This window comes from Oxyura jamaicensis, chromosome 1 (assembly GCF_011077185.1).
Source record: "Oxyura jamaicensis isolate SHBP4307 breed ruddy duck chromosome 1, BPBGC_Ojam_1.0, whole genome shotgun sequence".
Lineage (NCBI taxonomy): Eukaryota > Metazoa > Chordata > Aves > Anseriformes > Anatidae > Oxyura > Oxyura jamaicensis.
The window spans coordinates 124,872,706-124,887,171 of NC_048893.1; the positions used below are offsets into that span (position 1 = coordinate 124,872,706).

A 14,466-nucleotide genomic window follows, 5' to 3' on the forward strand; every position below is an offset into this window, starting at 1 on the left:
CACATACAGTAAAAGCAAGGGAAAGAAAGCAAGGGAACCTTTTGACAACCTGAAGTACTATCTAAGATTACTTGTGCAAATTGTAGTCATTACGGGGTAAAAGCTAATTTCAGTAGTATAATATTACGAGAGCAAAAGGATCTCAAAAAATTATATCAAAATACATTACTTTAGGTTCACTGTGATGCAGAAACATTTGATTGAAATTCTAATGGCAGTAACAAGTGAATTGTTTTCTTCTTACCTGTTTTCACAGTCAAGTGCTGAAAATCCTTTGGTATTGTCTTGACAGCGGTGCTTACTTTAAGAGCTTATAAAAACAAACAAACAAAAAGGTTTCTTTAAATAGTGCAGGTAATATCTGTAGACACCATCTCTGAGAAAGCAACATCTAAAACAAAATCAGTTGTAATGTCTAATAAAGCCAAACATACACTAAAAGAAACCAATGGTAGCAAAATACCTTCAAAACACCAAACACCCAAAAGCAGTAACTACTCTTACGAGCACAAAAGTCAATAACAGAAAGGCCTATACCCAAGTTGCCAAATAATCCCTAATTTTGAGAATTTGGGGTTTGAATGCATAAAAGAAAGGACCTGTGTTTCAGCAACGCAACGATCCTGCACAGACAGCACAACCTGGCAGAGCTGGGACGCATCTCTCTGAACTTACAAACCTCGAAACCCTGGGCAAAACAGAGACAACAGCTTTTAGCAGTTGAAGCCTCGCCAGCTTGCTCCAAGGGATGTCAAATGGCACTGATAGAGCTGGGCTTAACATTCAGAAAATCACAATGTTTTGTGCTTACTCTCCTTCCATCCACGTCTATGCATCCTTTATTAATTACTTTAAGACATCCTTGTAGCATATTTTAATGCAGTGTAATACACTGTATTATAAATGACCACTCAGAATGAAATCTCTCATCTCCATCTGCCTTTATCAAATAAAACATGTGGGAAAAGTCTGGTTCTTGGATCCAGTTCTATTTGCACTATCACCCCCACTTAACAGTATTAGCTCACAGAGTGGAGCTAATTTACTTGTATCATTTTGAAAATGCAGGGAAATTTGCTTCTACAGTCCTGAACTACAGATTCTTGATGTCTGGGAACTTCTTCTCAGCCAGGACAGCAATCTGCTCTTCATTCGCCAGAATAGCAATAAGTGGTAGAACGAGAGCATTTGTTCTTTGGCTGAAAAGGCAGGAATCTCTGTCACAAATACAGCAGATCCTCAGCCGTGAAGGACTGCATGCACCAAAGCAGCTTCCCATCTGATATAGCGTGTCACCTATCCAGAACAAAGCACGAATTCTTCACCTAAACAGGGAAGAAAACAAATTCCTCAAGTAAAAAGTGAATCTTCCCTTGGCATTTGAAAGCAATAACCTTCATGGTTCAAGTCCTGCTCTCACCCTTTATGATTTACAACAAAACATGATTTTTGTGGAATATGCTGACTTACCCAAATGTCTTAGAAACACCCATCAACTCTGACAACCTTCCTTTGACCCAGGGACACTGGGAATCTGCCAAACCTGGCCACACCTGTAACTGGAATGAATGTGGACTACCTGGTCTCGCAGCTCCTTATCATGGGGACAGCTGGGAGGTCAAGATCTACCCCAACCCCCTTTTTAATTATTATTATTTTATGAATACATAATCCACAGTTCTGAGAATCAAGCAAGAAAATACCCACAACTGTTTCACTTCCACAGCTGAGGGACAGGGACAAGTGAGAACCTGAAGGTCAGTGAAAAGAGAATATAAAAGGCAACGACCATGCTACGATCCAGTGCTAATTCTGGAAGCCCTAGTAGCTGCTGAGTGCAATAACGAAAAGATCACTTCAATTTCACGTGGCTTGCTGTTCCCATATTTCAAGCGCCATAAACGAATCAAGTATTTTCCAAAACCTTTGTTTTGCAAGAAAATATAGGGTTGCTGGGGGTCCCTTATTTATTTATTTATTTATTTGGAATAAAAACTAATTCTGAAATGTTGCCATTTGATGAAAAAAGGGAAATCCAAAATTTGGCACAACCTAGCTTTTACTCTTACAAAACTCCTGATAATGCCAATTAAAACTTTGTTGAAATATGAAGTAAAAATATTACTTGCCTTTGGACTAAGCCTATTTTAGAAGGTGTATTTCATATCATCCACATGTGATATAGCTAATGTTGAAACAAAAACATCCATATATTTTTCTTCAACTTAGCTGTTGTCAATAGTTGCTCTCTTTAAACATACAGTAACATACAGCTAGCTTAAAAATTAAACATGCCATTTCTTCTATCAGCTGAAATATGGAATTACTAATTATCACCAAAAAAAAACTAAAAAGAAAAAAAAAAGAAAAAACATGATTTGAATACCTTGTTTGTCATCTTTCTTTGTATCTTGTAACAGGGCAGAGTTATCAGGCACCTCTTCAGCTGATGTCTTCTTAAAGACAGAAGATTGGTTATTATAGTGATTGACATAGTAGACCCACACATTTTCACAGTCAAGTAGTTAAGAACACAGACCAACACAAATAAAGGTGATATTCTCTCTTGTACCAAGACTTGCTTTATATGATAAAGAAGCACAGAAGACCTTACAACTATACCTCTCTGCTTTTAAAGGTACACCAGTTTCACTCTTGAAATTAGCTAAGAAGCAACTCAGCAATGAATCACGAAGAACTAAGGACTACATGCAAAGAAAGACTTCCCAAAACAGAGCAATGACATTCTTTGTTTTCTTTTTTCTCTGGGTCTAACACCTGTACCAGGGTTGAAGAAACCTTCTCCAGCCTCTTCGCACACGTTAGCGTCCATGAGAAAACTCCCTTCGGTGAAAACTCAAGCTGTACTGCACTGTCAGTAGTTCTGCATCTGAAGTCTGCAGGCTGAGGTAGCTGACCTGGACTACCTTCTTCTTTCAGCATGCATTCACAGAAACGGGGAAAAAAAATTCATCAGCATGTTGGCATTCATTAGCAGTTCCATTCAGGCCTCTGATGGGAAAATGGGGAACTTCGCACCAGTCTTATTCTTTAACTGTTCTTTATTTCAGCAACAACTTATATTATAAGCATTTGTGGTTCTTGTAACCTCTGCTGCATAGCTTAGCAAAAAGGAAACAGGAACAAATTCTACTACCATTATCTGTAAGAACAATTCTGTGGCCAAAACAACAATAAATCAAACATCAGAAACCTCAAGCTTCTCTAAATGTTAAGGAATGCTGTTTTGTTCTGTTTTTTCCAGTGGGACTTAAAAAAAAAAAAAATAGAAAAAAAATCAGAAACATAGAACTTGCAGACATTTTCAAAAAACCTCATGTAAGGGCCAAGTCCAGAGTAAAGGGCAATGAGATTTGTTTTATAAAGTTGCACGTGGGATTCCCTAATGCTTTTGAGGAAGGAACATACCCAAACCATAGCTTTTGGACCATGAAAATGTTTGAGCAAAACACTTAACATTCCTAGTTAGCCATGACACTATATATTACAAGCAAGGCTACAAGGAAGGAAAACTAAAAGGTCACCAATTGGCTTAGCTACTGAGCTTGCCCCATCTGAGAGAACCACGGGTTCTGGACCAGGTGGCTTTTCACAGACTACTTCAAGCTGATCAAACAACAACAACAAAAAAATGTTGGGTGGAAGAAGCACAGAAGCAATTCAGATTTGAATGTCTCAAAATTGCCAGATCCGATTATGATTCAGACTCATCTTTTGACATTAAGGATTTATGTTTCAAGCGCACAATAAATAGCAACTCTTGGTGCTGCTACAGCATGAGAGTGGATGAGACGTGACGCTATTTTCTGTCTTGGTTTCATCAGTTGTTAAGAAAAGAGTGTCAAGACTAAAGACCTAATTCACTGCATGCCTGAATCAATGGAATGACTCACAAATTTAAACGAATTGTGAGTATGACATTTCTCAGAGAGTTTAGAGCAACCCCAGACAGTCATTTTATGCACATAGTGAGAAATGTTGTCTTATCTTTAAGCGTTTGGCAGTGAGAATGCTTGTGGAAAGGAGCCAAAAGAAAATCAGAGCAGGAGACAAAAAACTTGAGGAAAAAAATGAAAAGACAAAACTCTAGTTAACAAAAAGCAGTCACTCTTGTCATTTTTGAGCATACCACTACCAGTATTGGTGTGTTTTAAGTTTAACAAAGCCTACTATTTGGTGACCTGTCTCCTGCCATTAATTTCTTTATAGATATTCAGGAATCGTCTCCATTGTACTGTAGTACTGCAGTTCAACAGTGACAGTAAAAATGGTCTTCTGAAATTAAATTAAACAGTCTGAATTGATGAGACGTGGAAAGACACAAAGGCACAGAGATAATGCATAACCGATTGCATTGATAATACAGTATTTCTAGTGGAGTGATCAGGTATCTAAACTGCATTTCCTCGAATAGCCAAGCTACAAATTAAATTGCAACAGTGAATTACTGCGCTTCCCACAGAGTGAGATGAATGGGAGGTGAATCACTGACCTTCCAAATGAAACTCTTTCAGAGCATTTATGTTGATTATAGAAACATCAGCTGAACAACAGCAACAAAAATCAAGTCAAAATCATTCTCAAATCAGGTTTGAGATGAGATTTTGTTCCACTAATTTTGGATAACAAAGGACCAAAATAGCAAGGCCCTACAACAAATTAATTGAGAGCTTTGCCCAACACCTCTAGGTCCCAGGCAGTAAAGAAACAGCAAAGACAGGCAAATAATCACGATTTACTCAGGTAACACTATCTATTCTCAGCCAACAGGCAATCATGTAACAGTTTCTTCTTTATTTTCAACCTACCCATAAAAAAAATTATTTTGCAGAACAGAAATGGAGTAGAACACCCAGCTGTTCCCCCCAGGAACATTATCTGACTGTAAGCATAGCACAGTAATCTGCAAGTTACTGGCATTTATGGACATAATGTCTTAAGAAGGTGAGAGCAGAGATGAGGCACAGGAGGTTTGAAAGCCTTAACTTTTGGAAATCAAATGAAAAATTAAATGCAAAATGGAGGATTTGTTGCTCGTTTTTTTGTTGTTGTTGTTGTTGTTGTTTTTGTTATTTTTGTTTTTTAGTACTTTGTGCTCTATAGCCTCTGCAGCTTTTTAATTATTACTAGGAAATGCTACTATTAGCTCCACTGCAGCAAAAAATCTAAAAAGCAAAAGAAGATACAATTTAACTGCTTAGAAGATGATCTCCTTTTAGATTTATCCTTACTCTGCACTTACATTCAAGGACCACAAACAAGCAGAGCCTAAAAAACAGCCTTTTAATAAGATTATGGAATTGTACTGGTTAAGTTACTGAAATGACATAACTAAGAAACACAAGATGACTCTGAAAGCAAGATTTCTGAGCTTTCTGAAATATACACATGAACGCTGTAATCTCACAGTCCCAAGGGCTGCGCTACTGAAGAACAAACTTCCTCACAACTCTGCACCAACAAAAGATTACTTTGCATATCTGGGTGATCATTTACGAAGCCAGCATCCTAACTGGAACGAGGACACCCTAGACCACAGAATACCAGAATAACAGCACTGCTTACAAAACCCAATACAACCGCTGTGCTTAGGTCAAGCCGCTGTCCAAAAGCAATACCCAGCAAGTGCACTGGGGAGAACCACGCGTATTTTAACAGTTCCAGAAGATAGAGTGGATGTTAAAAGCACTGACTGCAATACTACCAAGCATACATAAGAGTCAGATGCGTTAGAAGTGCAGTTCAGGAGAGCTTGCCTGGCGGTGCAATCAGCCGAGTTGAATTTGTTGACAGGGGATCTGGGTTCTGATCTGGTAACACCCCAGAACCAGGCACAGGGATGAAATAATTGGAGAAACGCCTTGCTGAGCTGCCATGACATGCCACAACTTTTTAACTTGGCAGCAGCATCAGAAGGACCTTCTATTCAATCGCGGCAGCAATCCACAGCAATTTTCAGAGCCTTAACAATTCTGAGCTGAAAGCCCATTCTTGCAGTCAGCCTGCCACCTGATTCACTGACTTAGATGCTAAATCCTTAAATCCCTTGGCGTGTATATTCAGAGTTGCAATATCCAAGCATAACTTTGTGGCCATGGTTAGCTCGACATACGGGATCTTTAAAGCCTTATTTTTTAACCTCAATTAAAAACTGTTCTTGTTAACTTAGTTTTGCTTGCAGTAGTCTTTCATTACAAGGCTGACATCCATTGTGATGTTGTTTACAATGGATCCCTAAGAATCCTCCCCCATTCCTCCCTCAAAACACCCTTTCCAGCTCCTTACAATTGCTTCCTAGACTCTTAGATGCTTGTTCCTTAGAACTACTAGAAGGCTGCACATTAAAACGGGGCTGAACCACCTAGACCTGAACTATGCATGTCTGTACTGCATAAAACTGGGGAGAGTTTCAGTCCTCATAAAGGCAAGGTAGAAGGAACCAGGATAAGCCAAGACAGTTTTCATCTGCATGTGTGTACACGAAGCTCTGGAAATTGAAGAGAGACTCAAAAGCTAGGTGGTCGGGAATACCTGCCTAGGACAAGGTCTGCACCTGAAACCTAATATTTTTGATCTGTTCAGACTCGTGAGAAATCTCCCCTAAGCATTGCCCTTGTGCCAGAACAGTCCCCCTCCATTGTGGGATCTGCTTTGCACTGCTGGATCCCAGCACAGGAGGGCCAAATGCTGCCCCAGCAAGACACCAACAGTAAAGCTTTATTTCCCCACGGAGACTCCAGCATCATGACAGACTGGAATCCACTGACGACTACTGCAAAATGCATTCTGTGGGAATCTCTTTTGAAAAAGATCTGTCTGCCCTTTCCACACACACAGGGAATGGCTAAGAGAGGAGTGTAAGATGGCTTAATGCTAAACTTAGACACACTTTACTCTTGAAGACTCACTGTTCTTGTTATGCATACCACAGCAACTGTGAGGCTGTCCTATTGCTCTGTGCTCTGCAGGTAGCTGCCCTGCTCACACCTTCTCACCTCCGTCCGGCTGAAGTCCCGAGTCTGTTGGCTGCCTGGCAATGACTCAGAGTAAGAATCAAACAGTGCGCAGTCACGCAGAGGCTTCAAAGAAGCTAGAGTAGAAAGGAAAACCCAAAAAAAAGAAAAAATCAACCAGAGCCATGACAAGTATTTGGTTAACACGCTCTACTTAAAAACGTGTTCCGACATCATTTTTCCCTTCATTTCTACACATCAGAACTGATATACTAACGACAGATGACAAAAACATAAAGAATATCTTTCCATCTTGAATTCTGAAAAACACAATGTCTTGAAAGTGTTAACAAGTATAATTTCTGTTGTAGACAGTATCAACTTAGTTGGCCTTATAGTTTATATTCTGCTGTCTTAGTAAGGTTAAAGGTATTTACCAAATGTTCAACTCTAATTTTTGGTGTTTTAACTACTGAAAAGTATAGTAGAATCTACACTACACACTAAAATTGAAGGCCAGTAAAAAGCAAGCACGCTGTACTATGTACATACTATGTACAAATGTACTAATGACGGTCATTGCTGCAGTATATATCATCTTCAGTATTCCTTAACTAAACAGCACAGAGCAGGAAAACAATCAAACAAAAATCAACCCTGCAACTTTTCACAGTGATATTCACAAGAACCACACTTCTAATCTGTAGGCTCAAGTCTTTCCGCTGGTACCACCACAAGACTACTAATTCTCACATGAATCTGTCTTAAGAGCTGGGAAACCTTTTTTCTTGAGATCAATATATTGAAAGCCAGAATAACCAGCTCTCAGGTCGAATTCCTAGTTTCTGGGTAGCATCTAGTTCAGCTGAACAAATTAAGCTCTTGCAAATCTGTCTTAATTTAAAATACGGTGGGTTACATACAGGGCAAATAGTTTTACATATTTTAATTTGTTTTCATAAAAACCTTCAGAAAAAAAGGTGGTGGGTCAAATTGTCAGTGGAGCTGTGCCAGGACAGAATTTGGCCTTGCACTTGTAGTTTATAGAACAAGCCATAAAACTAGCAAGATTAATTTGTTCTAAAAGTCTTATGCTCCAAGCCTCTTTATTTGAAGCTTTAACAGTCTTATCAGATGTGAATATTTTGCTCAAACCAAACCAGGAATGAAACAGCCTGTTTTATTTTGAACTTAATACAACCTAATTAAAAACAGTTTCCAGAAATCTTTATCATATTTCTAACCAGCCAAATAAAGTCTAAGTTTTGGATAAATAAAAACTATGAAAACATGAAAACAAACAAAAAAAACGTATCTTTTGACATTTTAGGTAAGTATATGATGATTTGCTTATTTATCAATGCTTTTATTTAAGAAGTTGATACAAACAGCTCTGTATTCTTTCTTGTGATTCACTGTGCTACGGTGTGTTGAGATGTTGCACTTTTTATTATGCAGGTCTTCAGATTTCTGAACAGGCAGCAAAATGCTGTGAGACATTTTCAGACCCTCAAACTAACAGCATTAGCTTATTACCCATGGTATTTACTGTGCCTGGAACAAGCAGTCCTTTCCACTCTTTCACATAAATCGGTCTGAAATGCTTGGTTGTGTCCAACACATGTAACAATAATCATCTACGGAAGTGATAAGGGCTCAGTACTAAAAGGCACAAATTATGGAAAAGGAAAGGAAAGGCTGACAGTCCTGGGTCTGTTCAGCCTTGAGAAAAGAAAACTGAGAGGGGATCTTATCAATGTTTATATATACCTTAAGTGTGGGAGACAAAGGGATTTGGCTAACCTCTTCTCAGTGGTTCGTGCAGACAGGACAAGGGGCAATGGCCACAAGACGGAGCACAGGAAGTTCTGCACCAACAGAAAGAACTTCTTCACCGTGAAGGTGACGGAGCACTGGGACAGGCTGCCCAGGGAGGTTGTGGAGTCTCCTTCTCTGGAGATATTCAAGGCCCGTCTGGACGCCTACCTGGGCAGCCTGCTCTAGGGAACCTGCTTTGGCAGGGGGGTTGGACCTGATGATCTCTGGAGGTCCCTTCTAACCCCTACAGTTCTCTGGGAGTCCTCTTTTCACAGAATCACAGAACAACCACAGCTTAACACCTTCCACTGATGTAATGATTTGATACCACCGTAGATAGTTATTTCCATTGCAGGGTTACCCAAAAATGCTTAATGTGAAGACATGCCAACAAGAACCTGCATGAAGAAGCTTACAAGCTATTTTTATGATGAGATCAGGAGTGAGACTAGCAAGCAAAGTGGTGGTCCTAGAGGGAAAAGGGTAGCTGTAATTATGACAAGAGAATGTCATAATTAGAGAGACTAAAAGTGATGAAGACTTGAAGGTGCAGGTTTTACAGAAGCTTCTCCCCTTGGATATGAAGGAACATGGACTCCATCAGAAATTATTTCACAAATCTGATACAGGGTGGACATTTAATTTTCCTAACTGCAGCTTGATTTGCTCTTTTCCTGCCTTTTAATACATTCAGTGTCATCAAATTTAATGGAGATTTTATTAGGTCTTAAATATTATCCCTTAGCACTATAATTATCATCTGTGATTAATCCTCCTTGCCCTAGAAAGTCATGCACATTTTTCAGATGGAACAGTATGTATTTCAACGTTCATTTATAATTACAAGAGACATAACTGAAGAGAAGAAACGAAAGGGCTTGTCTCTCGCTGCACTTTGTTACTGAGGTATGTTGTATTTTGGATTAATTTATCCTCGTTCTACACAAACTGTTGTAATCCCTCTGTCATTAGCGCAAATTATTTATAGCAGAAGCTGTGGATCACATAACGTGAGTTACAACAAAATTCGCCCTTTGGTACAACCGGTGACTGCATCCAGCACATGTATTAGCACAGTAAGTTCCAAAGCAGTCCAGCACCATTTCCAGCACATCTTCAAAAGAGAGATACATAAGGGAAAATCACCAAGAGTTAAAAGCCATACACCGCTTGCTACAGGAAATTATCTGCCACTTTAGCTGTAATGGCACCTGAAGCACACGGGAGCAGAGCGAAAGGCATTACGAGGCAGACAACTGGTACATTTCGCATCTCTGATTGGTGCTTTCACAAATTCCCTCTTCAGCTATCGCCTCATAAACAAAATTAAAACCTCATGCCTTAAAAAGCAACTGGGGAGCCATTAAGCAACGAACTCAGCTCTACCTTCGACATGGAAAACAAAGCCTCCATTAGAGGCACATGGAGTTTCTGAGACAGCCACAGGACTATGACCTGCCTTAGGGACATTACCTGCTTGGAGGTAATCCGGCAGCAGCGTCTCGGGCAGCATCTCGGGCAGCTGGTAACCGTTCTTCCTCGCAACCACCAGGTGGAAAGCAGCACAAAACTCGGGGAGCGTCAGCGCCCCGTCGCAATCCACATCGCTCAGCTCCCTGCAGGGATGACAGCCGCACGTTTCCCCAGCCGCTGCCTCAGGGAAGCGTGCTCGTGCAGTCACAGGAGACACAGAAATGAAGCTTTTTGAGGACGGCTATTTTGATAAAGAACAAGCACCTCTATTATTTCTACTTGATCATAGCTACTACAACTCCCACCCACACGGGAGTGTCTATTTCTGAGTCTTGAGGAAAACGAAGATAATTGTCTAGTAATGATTTGCAGCTTTTCTTTTTCAAGACAGTGTATTTTTGTTATACAACTTACCATACAATATAATACTATGTGTATGCTATACCATGAAATACATACCCTGTGTTTCTAAGGACAAAATTAACTTTCCAGTGGTTGAAAGCAGCTTCAGCTAACCCATGCAGGATCTTAAGCCAACTCGAGCAGACAAAGATAAAAGTGGACTTCAGCAAATGGTTAATTAGCAACACTGACTAGCCTCAAGAATAGAGGTAAATTAATGTTCTTGACGTGTTCAAATATTAGTGTTGACTGCTTGTTAATTAAATCTGCTGTCTCTTTAATTCTTGCATTCTTCTCAAACAATAAGAACTGGACTTCAGATACTCATACTCAAGAATTCAATTTTATAAATCAACTCCTCTGCCAGAAATAACTATTACCTTACTATTATATTAGCACAGTGACTAAAATAAATAAACACGTAACTTCCTACTCTTTGAAAGTAATGAATATTTTTTCAAACTGTTGAGGTTATAGGGGCAAAGTCTGAAACATCCCATGTGTTTAACACAGTTACACAACCTGATAAATTATATCATTACAGAATTATAATGATCTACTAGAAAATAATGTTTGTCTTTGATTATTTTTTTTGCAGGGAACCACTTACATCAGCAATACAGAGTGTTTTGTTACATATTGGGTTAATCCATTCTTCATATATAATCTTTCATTTAAATTCCAATATTCACTTCCCCCAGTATAATGCTTCTTCATTTTTTTTTTCATTATTATTATTTCATGACTGACAATCTGCTTTGAAAAGATTCCAGACATATTCTTTGACCCCAACAGATGTTTAGGCTCTTGCAAGCTTTTCCTCACATCTATCCTCATAAAAGCATATATAAAAGTAAAAACTCTATCAGTATTTTAATCAACATTTTAAACTGTTTGCTTTTCCTATCTATATGGAAGGATGATGCTGAATTACAAAGTGCCATGTTGTTTATGAAAATGTAATAGCATTCTTGTCAAATTTTATCATGTACAGTTCCATCTGCAATCATTTCTAAATAAGTTCATTAAAAGTAAGTGTGCCGGTTCGTTAGAAAAGCACTGATGAATTATGTACTTGCACTTACTAAAAATTAGGTATTAATTAGGCTTCATCTGACGAAACACAGCCAGAAACATAAAGCCAACAACACATCTAAAACACTCCAAATGTGCTTTTCCTCCACATCGTTTCATGAAAAATGTCAGTTTGTTGAGCTAAAGATGTTGCTTACAGCACAGTTAACAGCTCTCAGTTACGTAGCTGTTCAAACCTTCCCCGTCCTGCTGAGTAGGCGAACATCTCTACAGAAAACAAGCGTGTCGGGAAGATCAATGAGCACCCTGCTGCTTGGGCCTGAAAGTGATTCTGGAGATAAGAGCAATAATTAAAACTGAAGACACTTTTTAAAATTTAACAAGAACTCTTGAATTAAGTATCTTTTGAAAAACAGGATACACATCCCAAACGCTATTACAGTACTTACCAGATGTGAGAAAGCTCTGGGATGGGCAGCTTTGATTTTGTGAAGAAATTCTTTGCCACGGAACCTGTTGGGAAACTGTGCCTTATCAACTGTTTAAAATTAAATCTCCAATTATTTACATTTGGCCAGGGCTGCTTTGCCAGAAGCAGCTGGTTACTTTATGTTCAACAGACACTCAAATTAACTGCATCCTAACAGAGCTGTTGGACCATTTGTCTCTTGGTGAGTAAGTGACAAAGTCAGACAGAGCTGTTGACCTCATTTCCCCATTCCCTCCAAACGGGAAAAATAAATAAAGGAAAGCAGGCCTCAGTACAAGCGATTCTAACCAGCACATTACCATGACACCAGTGATGAAATAACGGACACAAATGGCTCTGCTTCACCCAGACGCCACATGTGTGGCAGAGTCATGCTTCTCCTAGCTAGCAAATCCCCTATTTCACCATCCTGTGCACATAGGCTACTGAGGCAGCACAAGTTCCACGTATCCTGGAAGCCCTGCCAGAATATAGGCTTATAAAATGTATGTTAATATTTTACATAATGTAAGGTAACACAGACGTCTAGGTCGACACCCCTCTCTCCTTTGTGCATTCAGGTCAGATCGTCCACTGCAGTGCATGAGGAAAGCTGTAACAAGGACAGGTACAAAAATCATCTAGTGCAGCATGTCCTCTCCTACGCCAGATGCCAAGAGAGGAGTACGAGACCGTGACAAAGCCACATAATAGTATGGCTCCAGAATATCCCTCCAGCCTCTGACCAGCGGTAGGATTGAAATATTCAGTAACTTCTGATGGATTTTCATATCATGGGTTTCTTAAATAACTTCCTAAGCCTGCACAAACTTCTAGCGCTTGTATCACCCTGCAGCAAGGATTTATACAGTTTAATTATTTTAGGATGTCGTGTGAAGCTCGAATTTATCATTCATAAAAAGTAATTCTGGATGTTCAAGGACTGGCTGAGAGTCTCACACAATATAAAGGCAAGTGCAAATCTCCCTGAAAGGTTGTGTATGAATATACACACGCAGTCACAGACCTACCTAGGTGTGTAAGGAAATACAGTGTTGTTGAACAACCATTTCCTCTCTCCAGCAAATTATACAAAAGAGACTTAACTGAGGCAAAGAACTGCTGAAGCACTGATTTATGTCAACACCAGGTATTCCTTTAAACCTTTGGCTGCATCTGAGCCTCTTGAATCCCAGATGCTGCTGAAGAGCAGCAATGTGTAGCAGGACTCAGTAAAATGTAAACCCTGCAACTTCTTCCTTGCCAGACTGACAGTACCTGTGGGGATGCCTCTCCCAAGTAGCCTGATCCTCCCATTCAGGATGAAAATGCAATCTCAGTTCGCTCTTACAACACTTTCACCATGTGTATGTTTTCCAGCATTTGCTTTTAACCACCTGGAGGTCAGAATCTCAGTCCCCCAAAGCCATAAACACTCAGGTTTAACCACCCAGGAGAGTTAAACACATGCTTAACTTTCATCACACGGATGCTGCACTTTTCTGTTGGGAAAGTAAGCCCAACCCTGGTTTTTTTTCAGCTCAATACACACAGCAGATTTGATCTACGAATACAGCCCTTAGAATAAGAGTTCATTTTAATTTTTACTGACCCACAACACTTTTCCTTTCAAGTAAGCATTTTGCCAAAACCAGGACCAGTGTTGCCTCAAGTCTGAGCAGTGCTCGTTCTCTCAGCAGTTTCAAATCATGCACTGGAAATAGATAACCACTTTGTTTTAGTGTGAAGTCACAATTTTTCATGTCATTTTCCCCTAAGCTCTGCAGTCAGCTTGACCATGGGCAAAAACCGGATCCACATTATTACTGCTGCCTTTTTTTTTTTTTTAACTGCCAACAATTACACCTGTGTAAGAGGACAACAGGACTGCAGATGTGTAAAAAAAAAAAAAAAAAAAAAAAAAAACAGCAGCACTGGGATTTCTGAGCATGATACACAAGGGAAAGGGAAGAAGAAAAAAAAAAAAAAAAAAAAAAAAAGCTTGTCCTGATTCTCAGATGGCAGGGTAAACTTGCAGGGACTGACATGAAAGGGAAAAAGATCTGTAATATTACAGTCTATCTGCAAAATTGAAGTGCATGTGATGCATTTTCAAATGGTCAGCTTTTAGAAAAGAACCACTTCTGAAAGAATTAATATCCACATTTAGGGGAAAAAAAAAAAAAACACCAATGTCCATAGAATTGGTTTGTTCTTTTAGTTGCTTGCCTTCAAAAATAAAACACAATAATTAAGTTATCTACTTAATACTTTATGTCTCTCAGCCTGGTTCCT

At 39.4% G+C, this 14,466-nt stretch overlaps 1 protein-coding gene across 1 annotated transcript in view; it reads right to left on the bottom strand.

The window, feature by feature from the left end:
- REPS2 (RALBP1 associated Eps domain containing 2) overlaps nt 1–14,466 on the bottom strand; it is a 98,654-nt gene that overhangs the window by 43,894 nt on the left and 40,294 nt on the right. Inside the window, exons 7-11 of the mRNA XM_035334034.1 lie at nt 12,152–12,215; nt 10,266–10,408; nt 7,017–7,111; nt 2,387–2,456; nt 245–310 (exon numbers count right to left, since the gene is read on the bottom strand). Of these exons, the coding sequence (XP_035189925.1) occupies nt 245–310; nt 2,387–2,456; nt 7,017–7,111; nt 10,266–10,408; nt 12,152–12,215 (438 nt within the window). The remainder of the gene's footprint in view (nt 1–244; nt 311–2,386; nt 2,457–7,016; nt 7,112–10,265; nt 10,409–12,151; nt 12,216–14,466) is intronic.